Below are 25200 nucleotides of genomic sequence, written 5' to 3'. Positions count from 1 at the left end.
TCAGCCGGTTCATATCCCGATTATCTGATAAGTATAAACCTTTCTTCGATGCTATTCGATCCAAAAACAAAGATATATGGGGATCTCAGCAACAGGAGGCTGTTAATCAATTGAAAAGCTACATGGCAAAACCCTCAATCCTTTCCGCTCCAACGCCCGGAGACACTCTTATCCTGTACCTGACAGTATCAGCTGTAGCAACAAGTGCAGTGTTGATCAAAGAAGAAGACAAGGTTCAGCACCCAATCTTTTACACAAGCAAAACTATGACGGATGCCGAGACACGGTACAGCAAGACAGAAAAGGTAATCCTGGCGTTAATTTATGCCAAGAGGAAACTTCGACATTACTTCGAGTCTCACAGCATAGTGGTACTTACAAATTACCCTATACGGGCTATCCTAGCTAAACCAGACATGTCTGGTGGAATTACAAAATGGGCTATTGAACTTAGCTCTTTTGACATCACCTATGCACCGAAGGTATCTCACAAGAGGCAGTCGGTAGCGGATTTCCTACTAGAGTACGAAGATCAACCTGAGGAACCGACACTTCCAGAGCCATACTGGGAGTTACGAGTTGATGGCTCGTCCAACCGGAAGAGGGCAGGGGCTGGTATTGACATCACAACACCCGAGGGTACCAAGCTGCAGCAGTCAATTCTACTAGATTTCCCATCTACTAATAACGAGGCCGAGTATGAGGCAATGCTCGCCGAACTTCGGCTAGCTAAACAGCTACAGGTACGATGTTTAAAAGTTTTTAGTGATTCACAGCTTGTGATCAATCAAGTGACAGGGCAATATTCTCCCAAGGAGGACCGTATGAAGTCATACAAAGATGCTGTAGAAAGTGCTATCCGAGAGTTCGATCAAATCGAGTTCCATCAGGTACCACGAGATGAAAATGCCGAAGCAGATCGATTGGCCGCAGCCGCATCGTCTTCAGATGAAGAATTGGTTCGGCTTGTTCCAATCGATGTTCTCGAAGGACCTAGCATTAATCCCCGGCAAGAGGTGATGACGATCCCGGAAGTACCACGCGAGCCCTGCTGGATTGATCCAATCGAAGCCTACCTCAAGGAAGGGGTTCTTCCGAATCAGAAAGCTGAGGCAAGGAAGCTTAGGCTTACCGCGGCTAAGTATGCCATCATCAATAACCAATTGTACCGAAGGTCATTCTCCGGTCCCTATCTCAAGTGTGTAACCCCTACTAAGGCTCTCACAATTCTAAAACAAGTTCATGAAGGAGACTGTGGAAACCACTCCGGAAGAAGATCCCTTGCACACAAAATTCTGACCCAAGGTTATTTCTGGCCATATTTGGCCCGGAATGCAGAGGAGTACTCAAGACGATGTGACAAGTGTCAGCGTCATGGTCCAATAAAGCACCAACCTGCCGAGGGTTTGCACGCCATGGCTAATCCATGGCCGTTCGCCCAATGGGGGATTGATATAGTAGGACCATTGCCCAAAACCATGGACAAAAAGGAGCATGTGCTTCTGGCTACGGATTACTTCACCAAGTGGGTAGAAGCTGAAGCCTTCTCTAGCATCACCCACGAAGAAGTAAAGCATTTTATTTGGAGCAACATTATTTGCCGATTTGGGGTACCAAAAGTCATCGTAATGGACAATGGTAAGAACCTCGATAACAGAAGTACAAGGAAATTCTTTAGCGAACATGGAATCTTGCAAAAGTTGGCTGCAGTTAGTCATCCACAAGGCAATGGGCAAGCTGAAATAACTAATCGCACGATATTCGGGTGCTTAAAGAAAAAATTGGAGAAACTGAAGACAAAGTGGTACGAGAATCTCCCTCAAGTGCTTTGGGCCTATCGAACCACTCCAAGACGACCCACGGGAGAAAGCCCATTTGCTATGGCATATGGGTCCGAAGCTGTCATTCCTACCGAGTCCATAATCCCAACCCTTCGGACATCCTTGGTGCTGGAGGGGAACAATGAGCAACAACTCGAACATAGCCTTGATTTGGTGGACGAAAGGAGAGATGCAGCAGCAATTCGACTCGCGGCCTACCAACAGCAGGTGTGTAACAGTTATAACAAACGCGTCAGGATCAGGAGTTTTGTGGTAGGCGATTGGGTGTTGAAGCAGGAGACAGCTCATGTAAAGAAACTGGAACCTCATTGGACCGGACCCTACAGAGTTACTGAAGTAGTGGGGAAAGGAGCATATCGTTTGGCCGAAGCTGGCGGACGCCCCATTGCGCGTCCTTGGAACGCAATACACCTGAAAAGGTATTTCCATTAGTTAAGTTTGTCAATTTTGCTATAAGTTCTTCACAAATAAGGCTGAATATGTCCGCAGTTAGCCAAACTTTTCTTTATTTTGCTTCTCTATTCAATATCACTCTCCTTTGTTTTTGTTTCTTTTTATAAAAATGGGGAGTCATACGAACCCTATGATTACGCAGTTTTTATGCATTACGCAATTTTTATGCATACCAAGTCGCACAAAACAATGATTTTTACAAAAACAAAAACGAACAAAACACAAACACAAAACCCAACAAGCACACAAGACACAAAACACATGAATTATGGCCTGTGCTTAAAACTTCCTATACCACATCGATAAAACAGTATGTGTTACATTCTGTTATATATGGGAATATTCAAATAGTTAATTACGGTGTAAGGAGGACCCACTGGTATTTAAAGCTGTCAAGCTCAATACCAGAGGCATTCCTTACACCGACTTTTTTGACAAAATTTAGTCTATGTCCCACATCGGATAGAGATAGAGAATAAATGCGGTTCATATGTGCGCGGTCCACAACATTTGGCTGCCAAGAAGGGAGTATCAGTGGAGGCAGGTCTCTAAAGTCGACAAATAGAGAACTTCACAACCACTGTTACTCGTTTTCTTGGCCTCCTATCATTTTTGAGTCTTCAGCCTCATAATAACTGATGTGAGGAAAAATATGAAATAAACCTCCCCTCAGGCTCAGCGCTGGGGAGTAATTCATTCGCCTCAGACCCTAAGTGTCCGGCTTGGCAAAACCTCCCCTCTGGCTCAGCGCCGGGGAGGGATTCATTTAAGCCTCCCCTCGAGCTCAGCGCCGGGGAGCAATTCATTCGCCTCGGACCTCAAATGTTCGGTTCGGCACAACCTCCCCTCAGGCTCAGCGCCGGGGAGTAATTCATTCGCCTCGGACCCTAAGTGTCCGGCTTGGCAAAACCTCCCCTCTGGCTCAGCGCCGGGGAGGGATTCATTTAAGCCTCCCCTCGAGCTCAGCGCCGGGGAGCAATTCATTCGCCTCGGACCTCAAGTGTTCGGTTCGGCACAACCTCCCCTCAGGCTCAGCGCCGGGGAGTAATTCATTCACCTCGGACCTCAAGTGTTCGGTTCGGCACAACCTCCCCTCAGGCTCAGCGCCGGGGAGTAGTTCTCTCGCCTCGGACCCTAAGTGTACGGCTCGGCAAAACCGCCTCGGAACCTAAGTGTTCGGCCCGGCGAAAATCTCGCCTCGGACCCTACGCGTTCGGTTCGGCTTCCACGCCAGGGAATGTATAATTCGCCTCGGATCCTGAGTATCCGAGGAAGCTTCGGACCCTAAGTGTCCTATTCAGATCAGAACTCTTTCCTCCGGACTCCAAGTGTTTAATACCTTGTGTATGCGGATATGTCGTAAGTTCATCATATTCCACCCCACATTAGGAACACATGAGAAGGAAAGAGTATGTATACTGAAGGCAAGTAGAAGGAGAGGAAGGTTCATTTAACAGTTAAATCATTGTCCATACGACTCATCCTGGGATATCAACTAAACTGTTAAAAGGATCTCCTTCTTCCCAATCCTTGCATTTTCACGGATAACATAAATCCGAAGTATAAAGACAATGTTTAGTGTTTAAACATATTACCAGTCAGAGAAATATATCAAGAGCATACAGCAAAAACAGGTCAGGCAAGCCTAAAACGAAAAGTTATATTCATTGTCCCAAAATAGGCTGTTCACAAAAAAAAAAAAAAAAAAAAAAAAAAAAGGAGAAAAAAAAAATACATAGTTCTACTTCCTCTTCGGATCGAAGGGAGTAGATTCAAAAGCATCCACTACATTAGGACTTGAGGTAGCCGCAGGAGCAGGGGAGCTAGGAGTACCCTTCAGATGTGCCTTCACCATCTCGACGAAGCGAATTTCAGCTTCCAAAGCCTCTGGCCCTTCATCATATGGGAAGTGCACCCCTACCTGCTTGTCAAAGGCGTCCGGATCCATCGTCTTAGGGCCTGAGCCCTGATTATAGCCAGACCGGAATGCCTTCGCACTAGCCAGGTGCGCCAGACAGGAGTAACGCCCCTGCATTTGCTTCCCCGCCTTGAAGCAAGTAGTAAGAGCCTCGGTCAGGCGTTGAACCTCGGCCTGAAGAGAATCCACCTTAGCCTCAGAGGCTGACAACTGCCTCTTATACGCATCCTTGGCTTCAGACGCTATCTTCAAATTGGTAGAGGCAGTAGTGGCTCTCTTCTCTGCGCTGTCAAGATCCTTTTCCAACTTCTTAATGGAGAGGGATTGAGCTTCAGCAGTGGCGCAGAGGGCCATGGTGTGGTATAGACTCTGTTTAACAAGGAAGCGAATATAAGCATAAATAGAAACACAAGCAGGCAAGAATAGCATAATTCTGAAGGTGCAATGCAAACCTCTATGGCCCGGACTGGGGCAGAGGGGAGAAGTTGCTCCAACCCCATTTGGCTGATGGCTTCCTCGTCCTTGGGGAGCCACATTCCTCGAGCCACCGCCAGTGCAGCTGAAGGGTCTGTAACCACAGAATCCCCTGAGTGTAGGACTGACCTGTCAGCCCTGGTGAAGGAAGGAGTCCAACGAGCTCCGGTCTCAGCAAGAACAAAGGCCCTGACTTCATCTTCAGGTTCAGCCTCCCCAGTTTTTTTCCCTCTGTTTTTAGAGGGGACTTTGCCCTTGCCAGAGGAAGAGGGGTTGAGGCGAGATTTCTTCAATGGTGGTTCCTCAACCTCCACCTCATCCTCAGTTGATCCAATAACGACCAAGGGCTGGGCATCTCCGGCTTTCTTTTTTAAAGCCTCAGCCCGCCGTATCTCCTCCTCGGTCATAGGGAAACTGTCAAAGGATGGTAAAGCCAGGTCCATGAGGTCTGCAGCAACGGCACTAGAGGCAATGTCCTTAAGGTTGGAGGAAGTTAGCAGGTCCTCGATAGGCGAGGGGTTACTCCAGACTCGTTCCTCAAGAAAAGAAAGCCTGTTCCTTGCTGCGGAGGCCGGGAATGTAGCTGAAAAAACACCAAGAAATTCATAAATACGGCGAAATATTAAGACTTGGCAAGGAAAATAGCCAGAACACTTGGTATGAAGGGAGGTTAAATATTCTATACCTAATTTCCCGAATTTGCGCGGAATAGGAAGCGCAATTGATTGGGACACGAACCATTTCCCTTTAACTACAACCATCCTTTCTTTCCATTTCTTTTCGGATGAAGGAAGGTTCGTGCATATCCTTTGATGAAGGGGAGAGGTAAAAAAGAAGCGACCAGGCTCGGTCCTATGCTTAGATATATTGTATGTAAGCAGAAGGTCGGCAAGGGTCAAATCCAGAGCCTCTAATTTCCGGCGCACCAATAACGCCGAAAGGATGCGAAAGAAATTAGGATTTACTTGAAGGGGGGCAAGACCTAGCTTATTGAAAACTAAATGATAGAAGGGATGAAGAGGGAATCGGAGGGCGTTAAGGTGCCCTACAGAAAGAAGCAACTCATCCTCTTCAATTCCCTCGCCGGAGGTGAAATCGGCACCCTCGGGATATTCTGCAATGTCTACTCCTTTAGGAACATCAAATTCTTCCATTACCGAAGCAATAGAGAATTTGATGCGGCGAATAGAGATGATTGCTTTCTTCTCTTCATGGGTAAGAACGTAATTAGAGTCTGAGGTGGATGTTTCGGTTAGAAGAGGGGAAGTACCTGACGAATTCAACGAAGGGCGATCTGTAGAAACCCTAGGAGGGGGAGCCCTAATGCGAATGGGGGAAGACGAAGGTGTGGATTCAGAATCCCCGATAACTACACGTTCGGGAGTAGATGAAGTACTCATAATGAAAGATTGAAGAGAAAGATGCGAGACTAACCTGACAAAGTGAAGGAAGTGATGAAACGAAGGACGCAGAAGTGCAGCAAGGGCAAATGTAACTCTGGCAAAATCTTGTGCGAAGGAAGTAATAACGAAAGGCCACGAACCGTTTCTGAAGCAAAGTGAAAACCGGTTTCAATTCCCTCTTTAATAGGAGCCGTCACTCAATTAAAAATGGAATTTGGGGCAAAGTGTGGAGGGAAAAAAACTCCCTCCAATAAAAAACGCACACGTCACCACTACCCATATCTACAGGCCAAGGACATATAAGGCCCATCATGCTCAAGCCCAAGTTGAGGGTATTTACAGCCCAAGATCATTCCATCAAGGCCGAATCAAGAAGCTATCAGCCCAGCTTGTCGTCAGCCCAGATATGAGTATTTAACATCCAGCCCGTTACCCAAGCCCAGCCGGATCAAAATATATTCAGCCCAAGAATGCACAAATCCTACCATTTGAAGAATTTACCATAGAAGGAAAATTCGGATAGGAAGTTCTGTACAAGGCAAATTCTATGTATGGAAAATTCAACAATGGAAAGAACTCTATTAGAAAAGAATGGTTATATAGAAAGAATTGGAGGGCAAGCAACGCGAGTCCTACCATAATTCTGCAATCTTTTGTATATAAATAGAGGCTAAGACCTCCAATAAAGGATCAAGCAATTCCACACTTCTCTACACATTGTTCTTATTTATTTTTATTGTTTTTGAGTGAGTTGTTTTATTTTTCTCATTCATTATTGGTTGAGCGAAATTTTGCACCTACAAACCTCCTCTACTTCAACCAATGTTTTACCTCTAACACTCCCCTTTCTTCCATCACCTATTCCAGGAATCCCAAAAACTTGGCACAAGTATTTATCAAGCTTGATAGATCAGATTATTTGTCGTGGAAGAGCCAACTCGTCCCCATTCATTATGGGATTGAGATGTTAAGTATGGTTGATGGCACAATCACAGCTCCACCAACCACTATATCCGAAAATTATGTCATGACTTCAAATCTGAAATACCTTGAATGGAAGAAGAAATCAGATTCTTCTTAACTGACTACATGCTACATTAACCCCCCGAGTACTTGCACAGGTTGTGGGTTACAGGACTTCTTATGATACATGGGCAGGCTTAGATCGTGCCTACATGTCTCACACAAATGCTAGGTATTATCAAATCAAGCATGAACTTTCCACTAAACGGAAAGGATCTTCTACAATCACTGCATAGATGGATCGTACCACAATGCTCTCAGATGAGCTTTCTCTTATTCAGCCGCCCATTACCTATAGGGATTTGATTGGTTGTGTCCTTGACAGACTCGATCTTGACTATGATGTTATAGTCAATTCTGTCCGGACTGTCTATTATTTTCAGATATATTATGCTTTCTTATTGTTGTAACAACAAACAATAAATTTATTGAGAGAATCTCTCAAGTTCTCTTTTATTGTTGTAACTATAAATACACAATAGGACACCATCATTTCAGTGTGGTGAAAATTTCCCAAATTATTATTTTCTTCTCTCATCTATTCTCAGTTTTTCACTGACTTCTCGAAAGAGATCAGATACTTCACTTGATATTCATCATACTATATATAATTATCCATTGTTAAGGAGGGCGATTTCTCTTGCCCTTCCGTTGACCATCTCCATTCATCATACATGTTTCAAGAAATGTACCAGATCTAATGAATTTGAAAATCAACTTTCAAGAGCATAAAATACTACCAGATAGTGATGAAACATATCCTATCAATGTGATGAAACAGATTGGGTCCACAACACCCATGATATTGAACAGATTACATTAATTAAACTCAACCCTTATGATATAATTCTGATAATGTAATTTCAACATGTGGATCATGAATAATAATAAACTTCCACTTGTCGGATAAAGCCATTGGTTGATTATATATTCCATTCAGACAAGCCAAACAAGAAACACTTTCTTTGATCAAGAAACTAATTAATGTATGATGAATGGAGATGGTATACAAAATCTTTCCAGTTCAGAGTGCTTGTTTCTGTATTTTTAAGCTACTTGAATGACATTATATTGAACTCTTTGGGTTTGAGGTGAAGTTTACAATGTGATTTTTTGGAGGTAGTTTAATTACTGTGAATGTGGTGCTTAAAAATTACAAAACTGCTTTACCAGAGTAGTTAAATTTCGTCAGTTTGGAGGTTGAATGAGTAGAGTTCCTGAAATTAGATGAGGCAGTTTTATTTTCATTTTTGTATTTCCATAATAAGACCACTCAAAAAAGCCATCACAACCCCATAAAACATTACCTGAAATGTTCTTGTTGATTAATTGCATGCAACATTCATACACACGGACAGATCTGTGAAAGGCTTAGTTAGGGCATCTGCCCCATTGAAATTTTTTATTATTATATTTTATATCCCTAAATTTATACATTTTTATCCCTCCACCCCCCATGAATTCACCACCCCCTATATGAATTCCTAGATCCGTCACTGTTCATACATTTAGTTGATTTAAATGTCAAGGCACTTTGTTTGACCTAATTTCCACTGTCAAAATTTATATGCTTTCTGGGTACTCAAATTTTCTTCCATTTATATAGATTTACAAGTTTATGGATCAATTTTTTTTTTTTTAATTAAAAAAAAAATCCCATTTACTGAACAGATTTGAAAAACTCATAGATGGCTTGAAACCATGTGATGAAGAAGACACAATTCACTATTCTGCCACATGTTGTTACATCTCGGTCGCCCTATGGGTATTTTTCTCGTCGTTTTTGCTTTTGTTCTGCTAGATCTGCTCATGTTGGACTTGTTTTCGGCTAGTATGAGTGGATCTGCTATTTTTTCTCCTGCTAGATTTCTGATTTATGTCGGTTTTGGTTGTCCCCAAATTGATCTGATATTTTCCACTTGATTTGATCTTGTGTGAGTTTGGGTGGTTTTTCCCCTATCAAAGGCACCTTGTGTATGTAATTTTGGAGTTATTGCCTTGATGACGGCTAGGCCTTTGGATCTCTCATATTGCTACTCCTCTAGTAGTTTCCATTCTTGAGCTTTGGTTCTTGCTCTCAACAAATTTAGAGCTTGTTCTTTATTTTTTCTTGTTTTGTTTCAAAATTTGTATACATTTATCTGATTTGATTTTTGCCTCTGTAATGCCATTGATGACATAACCTTTGTGCCTGCCATTGATCCTTTGCAATGATAATAATAATAATTAAAAAAAAAAAAAAAAAAACTACATATATATACTCCTACTACTAAAAGTACCAAAATAGGCCTCAAGTATTAGTGTGGTCCTCAACATATAATGAACTTGCCAAGCTGTTGAAGTTGTGGTACCAACCAACAGTTTAGCAACCCGGGTATCTGTCAAACTCTTTCCCCATTTCCCGGGATAAAAATATATTTTTGTATTCAATGAGAAACATGTTGAAATTTGTAAGAATATTTGTCCCAAAAAGTCACACTTATGTTCTCTGCTTTCTTTCTTTTTTCTTTTTTTTTTTTCCCCAGACTGGTTGGAAAGAAACACAGAGGGTTTCAATCATTTCATTGACGAAAATGATTCACGGAAAATCACAAAATTGAAATTATACGAAAACGATGTTATAAAAAATTCAACAGAAGGCAAACAAGAGCTAATGTGGTATGTTTTTGAAAATATTGACACAATGAACATTTTGACTCCGTTTGATTAGATGAAAAAAAGTTAGAAAAGAAAAGTAAAGGGAATGAAAAAAAAATAGATTTTCTAACATGCATTTGGTTAGCATAAAAATTTATCCAAAAAAATTATAAAAAAATATTAATTTGTTAGTTTAAATGGTATGAAAGTGAAAAGAAAGTGATTATGCAAGCTAAAATTACCCTTATGAGGTAAAATGATGAATTATTAAATTTAAATATATAATTGTTTATATTCATTTTTGTTATTTATATTTAGAATAAGGCTTCATAATATTTCCTTATGAGTGGCTAGAATTGCAACATACAAGTGATACAACAGACGATAAAAAATAAATAAATAAATAAATAAAAATTTTTTATCATTGATATCATGTATATATAATTGTATAATTTGCCTGCGAACTTACCTCAGAATAGAAATTTACATCATAATATAAATTGTTTTGGAGAAACTTTGCACAATTAAGTTACTCGATAAAATAAGAACTGCAAATAAATAAGCACTTCTTTCACGAGAAAATACTCAATAAGGGAAATTAAATTTTCTATTAGTTTTCTCTTTTTATCTATTCAAACTCTAAAATAAATTAAAAATTTTATTTTTTCTTTCTTTTCTAACTGTTTTCACCTAACCAAACAAAACTTTTTTTTTTTTTTTTTTTTAAGACACACCTTTGTGCTTATATAGCATATATTGGAGCAGTTGACCTTATGGGTGTCTAATCTTGCATCCACCAAACCATTTAGGAGATGCACAGGCAATAGTATTACTGGTGCCTATGGGCTTTGTTTTTAGTCAGACCCACTTTCTTGTGACTGTTGTCCTGTCATCTGACCTCATAATTGTTAGGCTTTCTTTGCGTGTTACCCAAGATGGGAAAGACAGAATGGGCCTGGGTGAAGATTCTAGTGGATGTTGGAGTGTGCAGAACCAAATGAGCCTATTTGGTTGTGGCTTAGCCCAATTAGTGGTGGGTATGTTAAATGGGATCGATGTTTAGTTCGTTGCAGTTTTAAGCCCATATATATGGCCTACAATTAATCATTACCAGTTGAAAAAAAAAAAAAAAGGGGGGGGGGCTAACTTTCCCTACACGTTTTGGCAGAAGTTGTACATGGATGTATAGTATATTCTATTGGATAATTTACAATAATATTTTTAACTTTTTGAAAGAATATATATATATATAGAGAGAGAGAGAGAGAGAGAAAGAGAGAAATAATTGAAAAGTTGCCATTAGTGGCTCATAAGAGCCCAAGTACAGCTAAGTACTACTAATCAAATAGAAAGTTGATACTAAAATGTGGATGTGAATGACTTATATTAATGTCTTTATATATATTATTGAAATTTGGGGCCACTGTGGACCATATTTCATTGCCTATGGCAAACATTTCAACAAGAATTCCTCGACCCATTTTGAGTCAAAACTAATCCCTACAAGATGTTGTATTTATCAATAAAACACGTCTCTTTGTTCTCGTGACTGTCTGTTTCTTTACCGGGAAAAATAAAATAAAACACACTATATAGACAAACTTGGGAAAAATTTAAACCTAAAAACTCTATTATACTGGTTCATTATTATGCTGCCGAGTTCATTCACATGTCCAAACAAGCCTGAAATTAAAACCGTTATTCACGCGCCATTTTCCAGGGAAAAAGTTGAATGTCCATTTATGTCATTTTCACTGTTACCCTCGTGTTTACGTTTATTTGACCATTGATTCCGAACTGATGACTCTTGCGAGCTATCATATTTCCACAAAAGTGAGTTACAATTCTCCCCAGCACTAGCGGGATACATTGTTTCGGCACCAATTTCTAGTCAATAAAGTAAATGTATCAATTTTATTTATTTGTTTTTATTTTTATTTTTATTTTTTGTCAATTATTAAATAATCGAGTCAAGTGCAAAAAAAAAATTAATTATTATTCTTTTACAAATAACCCTTGAACTAAAAATCGCCCCCGAATTATTAATTTGTTACAGTTAAAAGACAAATTCATCACAAAAAACTATTTTACTCTTTTTCATTAAAATATTCATTTCTTATTAATTTATTTTTATTATCTTTTCTCTTATGTAAATATTAATTATACTAGTTACCTTAATTTTATTTTTAGTATCAATTTATCATAAAATTGAAAAAAAAAATAGATAAATAGATTTGTAACTGTCATTTTCTAAATTGATTAATTTATTATTAAAATTTTATTATTTATAATAAAACGTATTATAACCAATTTAAAAATTTTTATAGTAAAAAAATATCATTTTTTTTTCATACAATATTTTAATGAAAAATTAATAAAATACTTTTGAAAAAAATACCTTCTTTTCATGTAATATATTCATTAAAAAATAAAAAATTAATTAATTGTTTTAAAAAATTTATAATTTAAATAATTAATTTTAAAAAGTGCAAATTTAATAAAAAATATCTCATCAAATTAGTATGAATTTTTTCATAATTTATTTAGATAAAAAAATATATTAAATGTAATTCAATAAAAAGGGGCATTATGGTTATTTAATGAAATATAGTATAATCTTTAGAGTTTGTTGCAACAAAATGAGATAGTTTAGAAAGTTTTATTTATAAAATATAATTTAAGGGAATTATTTGCTAATTCAAAAATAATTCAGGATTTTTTTTTTTTTACACTTTGCCCTAAATAATCAGACTATGTAATAATGACAGACTTGATTTGATATCAAAGTGCTTGTTTTTTATACTATACCAGAAACTATTAAATATCTTGAGTATTTACACGTTAAGCAGTGGAGGAGATTTCTTAACAATAGAAAAATGAGGAATTTTAAAAAAAATAAATAAATAAAATTGAAGAATCTTCATTGGCGGAGTACACGTAACAACTACTTCCAAAGTTATAGCCAACTGATGCAGCAAATGTTAGACCAAACACTTAAAATTGAGAGTATGCCTTGTTGTTAAAATCATTTTGATTATGACATCGTACTATATATGTATAAGAGTTGACGGAGAGGCCCCCGTAATTGATAAAAGACTCTCTAGAATGGTTGTGAAATATAATATAAATAGTTAATTTAGAGTAATGGTAAACATATTCAACTTGCTATTTTATTCAATTTTTACTTTTTTTAATTTTACCAAAATAAAACTACAATCAAAGTACAAACAAAAAATAAAGTGCAAGTAAAGTAAATAAAGTTTGAACGATGACACCAGAATTTTAGCTAGGAAACCATAATTGATAGAATAGACCAATTGTAACAGAAAAACCTTCGTTGGACTTTTCAGTCCTGAGATAAACAATCCACTATATTTGAAGCAAAGTATACCGAACTTTGGCTCTTATCGTTCTACCAAAAACTAATTGCTAACAATCTCTGGCTTTACGACTCCCTTGTCCAACAGCTCGCGACCTCAGGCTTACTCTCGATCTCTGTAGAAGAGTTACATGTAGATCAGATAACACTCCACGAATGCTCTGACCCCTTCAAAGTGTGATCGTTTCACCCCTTTTCTTCTAGATCTGAATTTGATGAAGAATAAATGAATTCTGTTTTTCCGGAATCTTTGATTATGCTTCAATTCCGATGAGATACACTCATAAATCACTCTTGTATTTATGTGTATGCTTTCAAAAATAAAATCAGAAAAATCATATTGATTTTCTGAATAAAAATATCTCTCAAAGATAGCTCTCAATTGGATCTGAATTTTCTATGCAAAAGTCGTGAATAAACCCATGTGTATGACAAAGTTTATATGGAGTTTTGAATATCCTAATCCTCTGAAAATATATATATATAAAAAAAAAAAAAAAAAATTGTGTATAGGACTTGGTACAGTTCTAAACCAAATAAGAAAGAGTCAGAAACAGGAAACTAGAATTGTAACCTAAACAGGACTTCTTGAACTGTTCAATGGTGCTGAACCGGTTCAAGATTGGCAGAATGATTTCAAAGCCAATCTTGAAGGCCTTGAACTTGTTACCGATTCAAGTCTAGCAAACTTGAATTTTCAGGCTGAACTTGGTAAAACCCTGTTTTGGAAATTTCTAAAAATACACTGAAAGTATGGAATGTGTCCTAACTTTTTTAGATTCATTCCTAAAGTGTTGTTCTTACCTTTTTCTCAAATGATCCGAGTAATGGTAACTTTGAACAACCTTCCAATTCCCCAGTCTCTGTCGATCCCGATATAGTAACTTGAATTACAACTCGACTTATTTTGACACAGTAAGTTACCAATTACATAATATATATTTTTCACAATCTTTCCAAAATATATATATACCTCACACATATTAGTTATCAACTCCAAAAATTTTGATTCACAATTTTTGTGAGTCAAAGTTATTGAAATAGATCTCTACTATGGGGATATAGATAGTATATAAGTATATTAAAGAAATATGACTAAAAATAATACTAAATAATTCAAAAATAAAAGATAATAGTGAGTCAAAATTTTTTAAATTGATAATTATTATGGAACGGAGTTAATATTAGATGAACGTTCTCTTGCTGATACAGTTTCTATATTGTACCAATCTTACTATTGAACCAAAACCCACCTTATATATACATACATATATATACATACATACATATATATATATATATTATTTTATTGAAAATAGAAGAAATTTCAAAGTACGTCAGTGAAGAGAAGCTAGAGACGGGAAGAGGAGTAGAGGACAGTGGAAAATAAAAATAGTGGCGGGCTACAAAAATAATTTCCTGTCACTTTATGGGCTCTGGCCCAGAGAAAGAATTGACTTGGCTTCGACTTATGAGCAAGAAAGACGCGTAGAAAAGTAGCTCTAGAACCAAAGTTTGCTAAATTATTTTCCCGGAAAGTTTAGTCATTCTCTGGAAAACCAATTTCTCAGGGAAAACAATTTCGCAAACGGAGGATTCGACTGAGCAGGTCAGCTTATGAGTGTGTTACTTTGAGCAAGAACGCCAACATTTTAGTGTTAATTCGTTTGAACATTTAAGATTCTTCCATATATATATAATTATATATATATTGGAGGTGACCACATATAGACTTTTGATTTCTAATGTTTGATTTTCTAAGGTATGTTTGGTTGCAGAGAAATGTAGGAAAATGGAAGAAATCAGGCTTTTTATTCTTCTTCTTCTTTTTTCTTCATTTTTTCATTTTCATTGTTTGAGTGAAACCTAAGACCATATTTTGGGTTACCTGATGAGTGTTTTGCATTATTTCTGAAAACCCAAATATGAGAAAACACAAGTTTCAGATTTTCCTCTCTTTATTTTTATGATCATTAGTGTTCTTGGAAATAAAATGGAAGGTAAAGGGAATGGAAATTGTGAATGTTAAGGTTTCATTGTTTGCAATATGAAAAATCAAAATTATTTGCCACTAGTTGAATTGATTATTACTATTTTTCCCTTTTTTTTTAAATTCATAAACAACTGTATATATGCTCGGATAATGCAAATGATTGTCCTGGAATTTCAGCTGTTGCATAGAATTATTCTTTGGTTCTATCTGTTTAAAATTGTTATTGTATTGCTTCTTTGTAATTTTTTTCATGAAGTTCATGTACTTGGGATATAATGCAGGGCTGGTCTGTCAAAATTTTGAAATTGATCCCGGAATTAGAAAATTTTTGCCCATCCATAAGATTTGGCCTCATTTGATAGCTTGATATGTGATTGAATTGGAGTTGTGGTTCTTCACTTTTATCTTCTCTTAAACTTCAGTGATATGGCAAAGGATGTAATCTTTAGTGCCTCACCCCTTTCGGCATCAGAAATTCTCTCCCAGACTGTCCTGGCCATATTCGAAACTGTGTCTGCCAAGGAAGTCCTTGTTCAGAAGGAGAATTTCAAGAAATTTTCAACTTACTTGGAGAGACTTTCACTTGTTTTGAAAGAATTCTTCAAGTTTGATATCAACAATTCCGAGAGCTTAAAAAATGCTATTGTCATTCTTAACTCGGAGATTAAAGTTGCCAAGGAACTAGCTCTAGAATGTTGCAGCAGAAGTAAGATATATCTCTTGCTCAGTTGCCGAAGAATCATTAGGCAATTAGAGGACACTACAATAGAGATTATTAGGGCTTTAAGCCTCATCTCTTTGGCCTCTTTGGATGTTTCATCAGGTATAAATGATGAGATCAGCAAGCTACGCATGAGTATGATGGATGCTGAGTACAAAACAGCCATAGGAGAGGATGAAATTATGGAGAAAATCGAGTCAGGAATACAGGAGAGGAATGTTGATCGATCCTATGCGAATGATTTGCTCATTCATATTGCTGAGGTTGTTGGAATCCCAACTGAACAGTCAGAATTAAAGAAGGAATTTGAAGTTTTTATGAGCGAAATGGAGAATGTTGAGCAGAGGAAAGATGTATCAGAAACTGTACAGATGGAACAGATCATTGCATTGTTTGAAAAGGCTGATGTGACTAAAACTCCGGAGGAGAAAGAGATGAGATATTTTAATAAGCTTAGTTCTTTGGGTAGGCAGCCGTTGGAACCTCTGCAGTCATTTTATTGCCCGATCACTGGTGATATCATGGTGGATCCTGTGGAAACTCCCTCTGGGAGGACTTTTGAGAGAGATGCATTAGAGAAGTGGTTAGCTGATGGTAACAAACTCTGTCCATTGACCATGACTCCCTTGAACACTTCAGTTCTAAGATCCAACAAAACTCTACGACAGTCGATTGAAGAATGGAATGAGAGGAACATCATGATTACAATTGCTTCCATGAAACTGAAAATCCAGTCAAATGATGAGCAAGAAGTACTTCATTCCCTAGGAAAGCTGCAGGATATATGCATGAAAAGGGAGTTGTACTCCGAATGGGTTATTATGGAGGACTACTTACCAATTCTTATTGGTCTTCTTGGTGAGAAAGATTGTGAAATAAGAAAGCAAGTCCTGGTCCTTCTCTGTATCCTTGCCAAGGGCAGTGACAACAAGGTATTCCTAAATTTTCCTGCCTGATTATGCTCTCTCTTTTAAGTTGATGTGGCTGTGAAGATAAACTCCAATCTTCAAGTTGATCCATATAAACTTGTCTGATGACTAATCATGTAGTTGGCTTTTGTTTAGAATCTCTCTCTCTCATGGCTGCTGCACCTCTTTAAATACATCTCATCACAAATCAATTCTTTTGGTGACAGGAAAAAATTGTTGAAGTAAATAATGCCATTAAATTGATTGTTCGGTTGCTTGCACGTAAGGTTGAGGAAAGTAAGTTCGCATTGCAATTGCTATTGGAACTATCAAGAAGCAATGTGGGGAGAAACTCTATTGGGAGTGTTCAAGGCTGCATACTTCTTCTTGTAGCTATGTCCAGTAGCGATGACACAGTAGCTGCGAAAGATGCAAAGGAGCTTTTGGAGAGTCTCTCTATCATTGATCAAAATGTTATACAGATGGCAAGGGCAAATTATTTTGGACCTTTGTTGCGCTTTCTTTCTTCAGGTACTTCAATTTTCCTTTTTTAGATGGAAAACATTGTGGTATCGTAATATGCTCTAGGAATTGTTATTGCATTACACTATCATCTGAATATATAATCAGTTATAGCCCTAATGATGTCCTTACTTTTATTAGTTTAATAGAAACTGTGATTTTTAAATCTTTTGGAAGTTTGACTTCTAAATGAACTATTTTGTCACTTGTAAATTTCTCGAGCAGGTCATCGATGCCCTTTCTTATTAGTTTTTCATTGAAATTGTTATCCATGCAAGTATTCTTTGGATCAAAATGTACCATGCAGAAACAAAATAACTAAAAGCCAGCTGTAATGATATGATGTAACAAGAACAATGATGGCGGTGATGTCAATGAAAATAAATTGGATGCACTGCATTTGGATGAAAAGAAGAAGACAACACAGTAGTAAATGAGTCGGCCTTTTCCTCTCTCACATAATGGGCATAACCAAATCTTAGTTGATATTATTTTTATTCAAAGTAGCACATCTAGTAAGAATAGGCAGAAGCAATTTCAAGCCTATAGTGGAAGCATCAGGAATATTTACCATCATATTTCCTCCAGCAAATGATGTTGTTCAATTGGCAAGGACATAATTTCTTGATTTGCTCACAGACGGGGCAGGCTCCTACGGATGGGAACCAGATATGAAAGTTCCACTGCCTCATTAGTCATAATAGGCAGATGTATAACAAAACTATCTTTTTCATTTTTTTCTTTTTTTAATAAGTGATCTACAACAAAATTATCTTGAAAGAAGATACCTAATCCCTTTCCCTAAACTATATATTGACAACATTTCCCCACTGTCGATATTCATCTTCCTGCTACTACTATATTTGGTTAATTGTGGGCATAGCTACATCACCAAATTCAGTCTGACATAATCCTATGCTAATTAATTTATATAGAGGCAGCTGTATCATCACTTTTTTGCATTGGATATATCATGCAAATGATGAACATGTGGATCTTGGCCCGTTCTAATTTCCGAGTTTCTTATATTTCTTCTCTTTGATGTTGATATCTACCCTAAATTGTGTTTTCAGGCGACATGTTGTCTGGTTTATGTGCAATCTCTGTTCCATGCTGATATTGCTTTAAAATTGTGTTTCCAAACAACATCATCACCTAGAATAAGGCATGAGACATTGGAACTGATTCACTTATATTACAACATTAATTACTTTAGTTATATTTGACCAAGAAGTGTAGTATATTATAAGACATTTTTTCCCAATATTATAAGAGATTCAATATGTAATCATTTATAGGCTACATTTTTAAAATAGGCCTAAAATTCTACCCAAAATGTAATGTAAGAACCCAGAGATTTTCTGCCGCAAATTATTTTTTCTTAGTTGCTCCTAAATTTCAGATCGTTTACTTGTATATAGTTAGAGTAGACAGCATCCATGATTCCTAGGGCTTATGAAGTGCATGGTTGATTCAGAGATTGTTATCTATGCGAGAGAAAATGACTTCAGCTAATAATTGTCTGCCTAGTAAGTGTCTTCTGCATGTATTAATGTTTTACTTCATTGAGAATCATTGAGAACATTTATATGGTAACAATCCATGACTGAATATGTTTAGGAGAATGTATTTACAATACAAGTAACATTTGATAAACATACTTGCACCAGAGTTCCTTAAGAATTTGAAATTGTGGTGTATTTATTATTATGTCTAAATATAATTGCAGTTATGAGTTTGAAGTTATGTTCATGTCAGCAACTTATAGCAGCTGGATCGTAAACTGAAATCAAGAAAATTTGCAATTGTCACTTGTAGGTTATAGTTTCTAAATATCATCTCATTGATGCAGGACCTGATAGTACTAAAATGGTAATGGCCAAGACTTTGTCGGAAGTTGAGTTGTCTGATCACAATAAACTGTCTCTATTTAAAGACGGGGCGCTAGGGCCACTTCTTCAGATGCTTTCACATGGGGATATAGAAATGAAGAAAGTTGCTGTCAAAGCTCTTCAAAACCTATCTAATGTACCACAAAATGGACAGCAGATGATTAGAGAAGGTGCACTAAGCCCACTGTTTGAACTTCTTTACCGTCACAGCTTAGCACTGCCAAGTTTGCGTGAACAGGTGGCAGCCACAATTATGAACCTTGCCATATCAACCACTCACCAAGAAGCTGAAGATGTGCAGGTTTCATTGTTGACATCAGAGGAAGATATTTTTAAACTCTTCTCTCTTATTTCATTGACGGGAGCAGATGTACAACAAAGCATTCTCCAGGCCTTCCATGCAATGTGCCAATCTCCCTCTGGCTTAAAAATTAGGACCACATTAAGACAGGTATGCATCCTTCTTAGCAGTTTGGTTATCTCATTGATTAAAATTTGAGCTGCATTTTTCAATGGCACTCAGATCAATATATAAATGCACTTTTAGAGTTCATTGTATTTTGGGTGTCATTTTTCAATGACACACACACAAGAAAAAAAAACATTTTAGAAGTTCATTACTGGTATTATGGAACTTATTCCTTCATGAAACTCTTCTCATTTTCTTAGAGACATCTCAGTTTTTCCTTATGTGGTGAAAATAGAGATAAGGTGCATTGTTACGGCCCATTCTTTGTCAGTAGTGAACTGTAGTATATATCTATAATATTAAATGCCTTGGGAATATCGTTGTTCCAGTTATGTAAATTATTGTAAGAGCTCACAAGATCCTATCACGAAACAGAGCCCATTTTAATCAAAATCCTGAAGCCAACTATCACAAAAGCACTATTTAGTATAGTTTAATCTAACTTCCCCTCCTTTTCGGCTGTCTACGTTTTACTCCTGGAATTGAGAAACCCTCTAGATCAAAATATTTGACCTCTCTTGTTACGTTCATAATTTTGTACCTCTTTTTTTTTTTTTTTCTTTTCTTTTTTTTCTAAATATATTTTGTCCATCTTTTTTATATAATTCACATGAATTTATTGAAAACAACATCTAGCTGCTATTTTTTATGGGAATTCTAATCTTTATTGTATTCTCCAGCTCTCTGCTGTCCCAGTATTAGTTCAACTATGTGAACTCGACAACCATAGCATTCGGGCAAATGCCATGAAGCTGTTCTGTTGCTTGACTATAGATGGTGATGACAGCACCCTTTTGGGGCATGTGGGACAGAGGTGTATCGAGACCGTGCTAAGGATCATCAAAACTTCTGATAATGTAGAAGAGACTGTTGCTGCGATGGGTGTTCTCTCTAACCTTCCTCAAGATGCTCAGATGACTCAGTTGCTTCTCGATGCTGGGGTACTTCAAGTAATTTTTGCCAGTCTCACTAATGGATACAAAAGGGAGGTTACAGAAAATGCTGCTGGAGCTCTTACACGATTCACTCTTGCAACAAATCAGGAATTGCAGAAGAAAGTAGCTGAAGCTGGCATTATCAGCGCGCTGGTACAGCTGCTTGTTTCCGGTACTCCCTTAACAAAACGAAACGTAGCCATTTCACTTAAGCAGTTTTCAGAGAGTTCCACTGATTTGAGCAGGCCAGTAAAGAAGCGTGGAATTTTGGGGTGTTGCTTGGCATCACCTGAAACTGGTTGCCCCGTACACTTGGGCGTTTGTACTCCTGAGTCATCTTTTTGCCTTTTGGAGGCTAATGCTGTCAAACCCCTAGTCGGTGTGCTTGGAGAGCCGGATATTGGTGCTTGTGAAGCTTCTTTAGATGCACTATTGACATTGATTGATGGCGAAAAACTGCAGCGTGGTAGTAAGGTTCTCGAAGAAGCCAATGCCATTCCTCCAATCATAAAATTACTGAGCACGTCTTGTGGCGCGTTGCAGGAGAAAGTTCTGAATGCCTTGGAAAGGATCTTCCGAATGGTTGAATTCAAACAAAAATATGGGACATCAGCCCAGATGCCATTGATTGAAATTACTCAGAGAGGAAGTAGTGGTATGAAATCTCTGGCTGCCAAGGTACTAGCTCATCTGAATGTGCTTCATGAACAGTCTTCTTATTTCTGATTGTCCCTCATGAAGATTTTTTATTCCATTTACGCGGGAATGGATCATATAGAAAAACTTTTTTTTGAATTTGTCCTGTATATAGTTCATCTCCCAATAAAAAAATTTTTTTTCTTAGTTGGGTACTCACACACACATGCCTCCACGGAGGCTCGAACCCCTGATCTCTCTTTGAGAAGTAGGGGATTTGGTACTGCTAAGCTACTGGCCTGTTGGTATCTCCCAATAAAATTGGTTTATCAATTGCTCAAAAAATGAAATTAGTGTATGATTTGTGCTCTATATAATGAAATTGAATTTTGTAACTCTTTTCTGTTATTTATCATTAGGAGTCAAATATACAATTCTCCTCGTATGTTAAATTTAGGAGTGGATGTGAACCTCTGAATTTGGCAATTTAGGTTTTCCTTTTAGTAGGTAACAAAGGTGAACAAGTTATTGATGCAATTAGTTTAGCTTTTACCACTTTAGTGAGTGCAAGCAAATTACTGTAATAGGATAAGACTTCTCAACCAAGACTCTATTACCTTGTTAGACAATCATTTGTCCCAAAGTTTAAGCTGGTAAGGATTTGCTTAACAAATGTGATCGAAGCACTTCCAGCATCTATACTTAAGATTTGAAAAAAAATTTAGTGATCCAATTATGTTCTTTCAAAGTGAACGTCTTCGTAACCCAAACAGTAGGTTGCTTCCCATTGTCCTTGAAGCCTGACTTCAAGCCTTCGCACCTTCCTTTTTCATGATAATTTCATAATTACCTATTACGAAATTTAAACTCTCCACCTTTTATTGAGAAAAAATATAAAAGATATCACTACATCAAAATTCTTGATGGTGTTAGGCCGCTAATCTTTGATACATTTATGTCATCGTAAATGTAATGTGAACGTATAGATAGGCCAGTGACAATGAGAAAATCATATAAATATACAGATAGATGAAACCAAAGTGAGAATCCTATAGCAATGTTGATTACAGTTGGCTTTCTTAAAGAATAAAGAAGGGACTCCCTTCCTTGGGTAAAATACAACTGTCGTCAGAATTTCATTTTATTTATTTACCAAAAAAAAAATCAATTTTTTTTTTAATTTTTTTTTTGTGTAAGTAATTTTAATTTTATTTTACTTGTCATAAAATGGAATATTCAATCTTTACAATTGCAAATTCAATTTGTAACAAGATTTTTTTTTTTTTTTTTTGGGAAGATTTGTAACAGGCATTTCTCTTTTCCACTGCATTATTTTTATTTGTGGAACGCTAACATTAAACATCTAAAAGATTGTAGCTCTTAAAAGGTAAGAAGAATTGAATTCAGTTTTTGTGAGTGGTGGTGAAATGCACTCAATGATGTTATTATGACATACGGTGGTGAGGTGAAATTCAGTCAATGATAACTATGTTGGGATCACCGAAAATTTTGAATTTATTTAATGTAATAAATAGATGTGTGTGTGTGTATATATAGTGTAATATGTATTATAACTTGCACAAAGAGAGATATAGAGAGAGAGAAACGAAAGAGAAAGAGAAAGAGAGAGAGAGAGAGAGAACGAGTATAACAGAGAGAGAATTTTATTTCGCACCGAGAGAGAATTTCATTTCGCACTTTCATTTCATACATATGAAGCCTATTTATAGGCATATACTGAGGCTCTATTGTAAGCCAATAAAGCAATCTTACTCCATACGCCAATAGGAAAATCTTCATTGATGTCTTTAGGAATTCGTGGACCCCACACATTGATAGATATATACATAACACTCCCCTTTGTGGTCCATAAAATTACACTAAAAATATGTCTCGTTAAAACCTTACTAAGGAAAACTCAGTGGGACAAAACCCTAGCGAAAAAAAAAGAGTACAGTATTTTTGTGTATTTGAAAATGGTATTGCATAGATTAAAATTGCCTCATTAAAACCTTGCTAGGAAAACCCAGTGGGACAAAACCTAGACGAAGGAAAAAGAGTACATCATGTCAATACCTTTTTTATCAATTGCTCCCCCTCATTAGTTTAACCCTGAAAATCCTTTAGTTGACGCATTCTAATGTTGTGCACCAGCTTTTTGAATGTTGTAGTTGGAAGCGTTTTAGTGAATAAATCTACTAGATTTTCACATGAACGTATCTTCTGAATATCAATATCACTTCCTTTCTAGAGTTCATGTGCATAAAAGAATTTTGGTGAGATATGCTTGGTCTTGTCAATTTTAATATACCCTTCTTTCATCTATGCAATGCATGCCGCATTATCTTCATATAATACTGTTGGGCTATCTTTTATTAATGAAAGACCACATGTTGTTTGAATATGTTGGATCATTGACCTCAACCAAATGCATTTCCTGTTTGCCTCATGAATTGCAAGTATCTCAGAATGATTTGAAGAAGTTGCAATCATTGTCTATTTCATAGATCGCCATGATATAGCAGTACCGCCACAGGTAAACACATATCCTGTTTGTGAATAAGCTTTATGTGGGTCAGAGAGATAGCCGGCATCTGCATATCCAACTAATTGAGAACTTGATGCTTTTGAATAAAACAATCCCATATCAGTTGTGCCACGAAGATATCGCAATATGTGTTTGATTCCATTCCAATGTCTGCGAGTTGGTGTAGAACTGTACCGTGCTAGTAAATTGACTGGAAAAATTATGTCAGGTCTTGTGCAATTTGCAAGATATAAAAGAGCACCAATCGCACTAAGATATGGCATTTCAGGACCTAGGAGTTCTTCATCATCCTCTCGAGGACGAAAAGGATCTTTTTTAATGTCAAGTGATCGGACAACCATTGGGGAACTCAATGGATAGGCTTTATCCATATGAAAACGTTTCAGAATCTTTTCTGTATATGTTGATTGATGGATGAGAATACCGCTCGAAAAATGTTCAACCTGCAGCCCAAGGCAGAATTTTATCTTTCCGAGATCTTTCATTTCGAATTCTTTCTTTAAATAAGTGGCCGTCTTTTCGATCTCGTCCAATGTTCCCAGAAGATTCAGATCATCAACATATACTGCAACAATAACAAAACCAGAGCCTGATTTGTTAATAAAAATGCATGAACAAATATGATTGTTTACATACCCTTCTTTGAGTAAGTAATCGCTAAGGCAATTGTACCACATTCGTCCAGATTGCTTCAAACCATATAAGGATCGCTGTAATTTTATCGAGTACATATTACGTGGTTTTGTTTCAGGCATTTTAAATCCTTCTGAGATTTTCATATAAATATCACTATCTAGTGATCCATATAAATATATTATAACCACATCCGTTAGATACATATTCAATCTTTCTTTGACTGCCAAATGTATTATGAATCAAATGTGGGTGCATCTATCACGTGGGAGTATGTTTCCTCATAATCTATACCAAGTCTCTGTGAGAAACCTTGAGCTACCAGTCGGGCTTTGTATCTCACGATTTCATTTTTCTCATTATGCTTTCGTACAAACACCCATTTGTTCAACATGATTAACACCCTCAGGTGTCTGGACTACTGGTTTAAATACGTCACGTTTAGCTAATGAATTTAGCTCTGCTTGTATCACTTCTTTCCATTTTGGCCAATCATTTCTTCGTCGACATTCTTCAATGTTTTGAGGTTCTGGATCCTCATTATCAATATCAAGAGTAACGAGATATGAGAATATGTTGTTGATAACAATTTCATTTCTATTCCATCCCGTTTCATAATTTAATGAGATATCATCATTTTCAGGTACCTGTGTCTCATCAAGGCCATGTGTCTCATCAAGAGCCATATCATCATATGTTGCATTTGTCTCATAAATATTTATTATTTCATCATTTTTAGGTACCTGAGACTCATCAAGAGCCCCTGTCTTATCAAAAACTATTATCTCAGATTGATCAAAGGCTATTTTCTTTGT

The 25200-nt window shown here is 37.0% G+C and overlaps 1 protein-coding gene across 2 annotated transcripts; it reads left to right on the top strand.

Annotated features, from left to right (window-relative positions):
* The first annotated feature begins 14613 nt into the window (after nt 1-14613).
* On the top strand, nt 14614-21411 carry LOC132312791 (U-box domain-containing protein 44-like). Of its 2 annotated transcripts, none has more exons than XM_059811296.1 (5): nt 14614-14737; nt 15544-16774; nt 16978-17281; nt 19125-19615; nt 20314-21411. In XM_059811296.1, the coding sequence occupies exons 2-5, from the start codon at nt 15548-15550 to the stop codon at nt 21292-21294; spliced, it is 3003 nt and encodes a 1000-aa protein (XP_059667279.1). In that variant the 5' UTR covers nt 14614-14737; nt 15544-15547; the 3' UTR covers nt 21295-21411. The 2 variants fall into 2 exon arrangements, with proteins under 2 accessions (XP_059667279.1, XP_059667278.1); XM_059811295.1 differs by having other exon boundaries at nt 15403-16774.
* Nucleotides 21412-25200: the final 3789 nt, after the last annotated feature.

The sequence above is a fragment of the Cornus florida genome, unplaced genomic scaffold (assembly GCF_030987335.1).
Source record: "Cornus florida cultivar Cherokee Brave unplaced genomic scaffold, ASM3098733v1 CherokeeBrave_3.0.0_Hap2_Chr06, whole genome shotgun sequence".
NCBI lineage: Eukaryota > Viridiplantae > Streptophyta > Magnoliopsida > Cornales > Cornaceae > Cornus > Cornus florida.
Note: the sequence above shows the minus strand (reverse complement) of the source record. Positions and strands in the feature narration are given on the sequence as shown.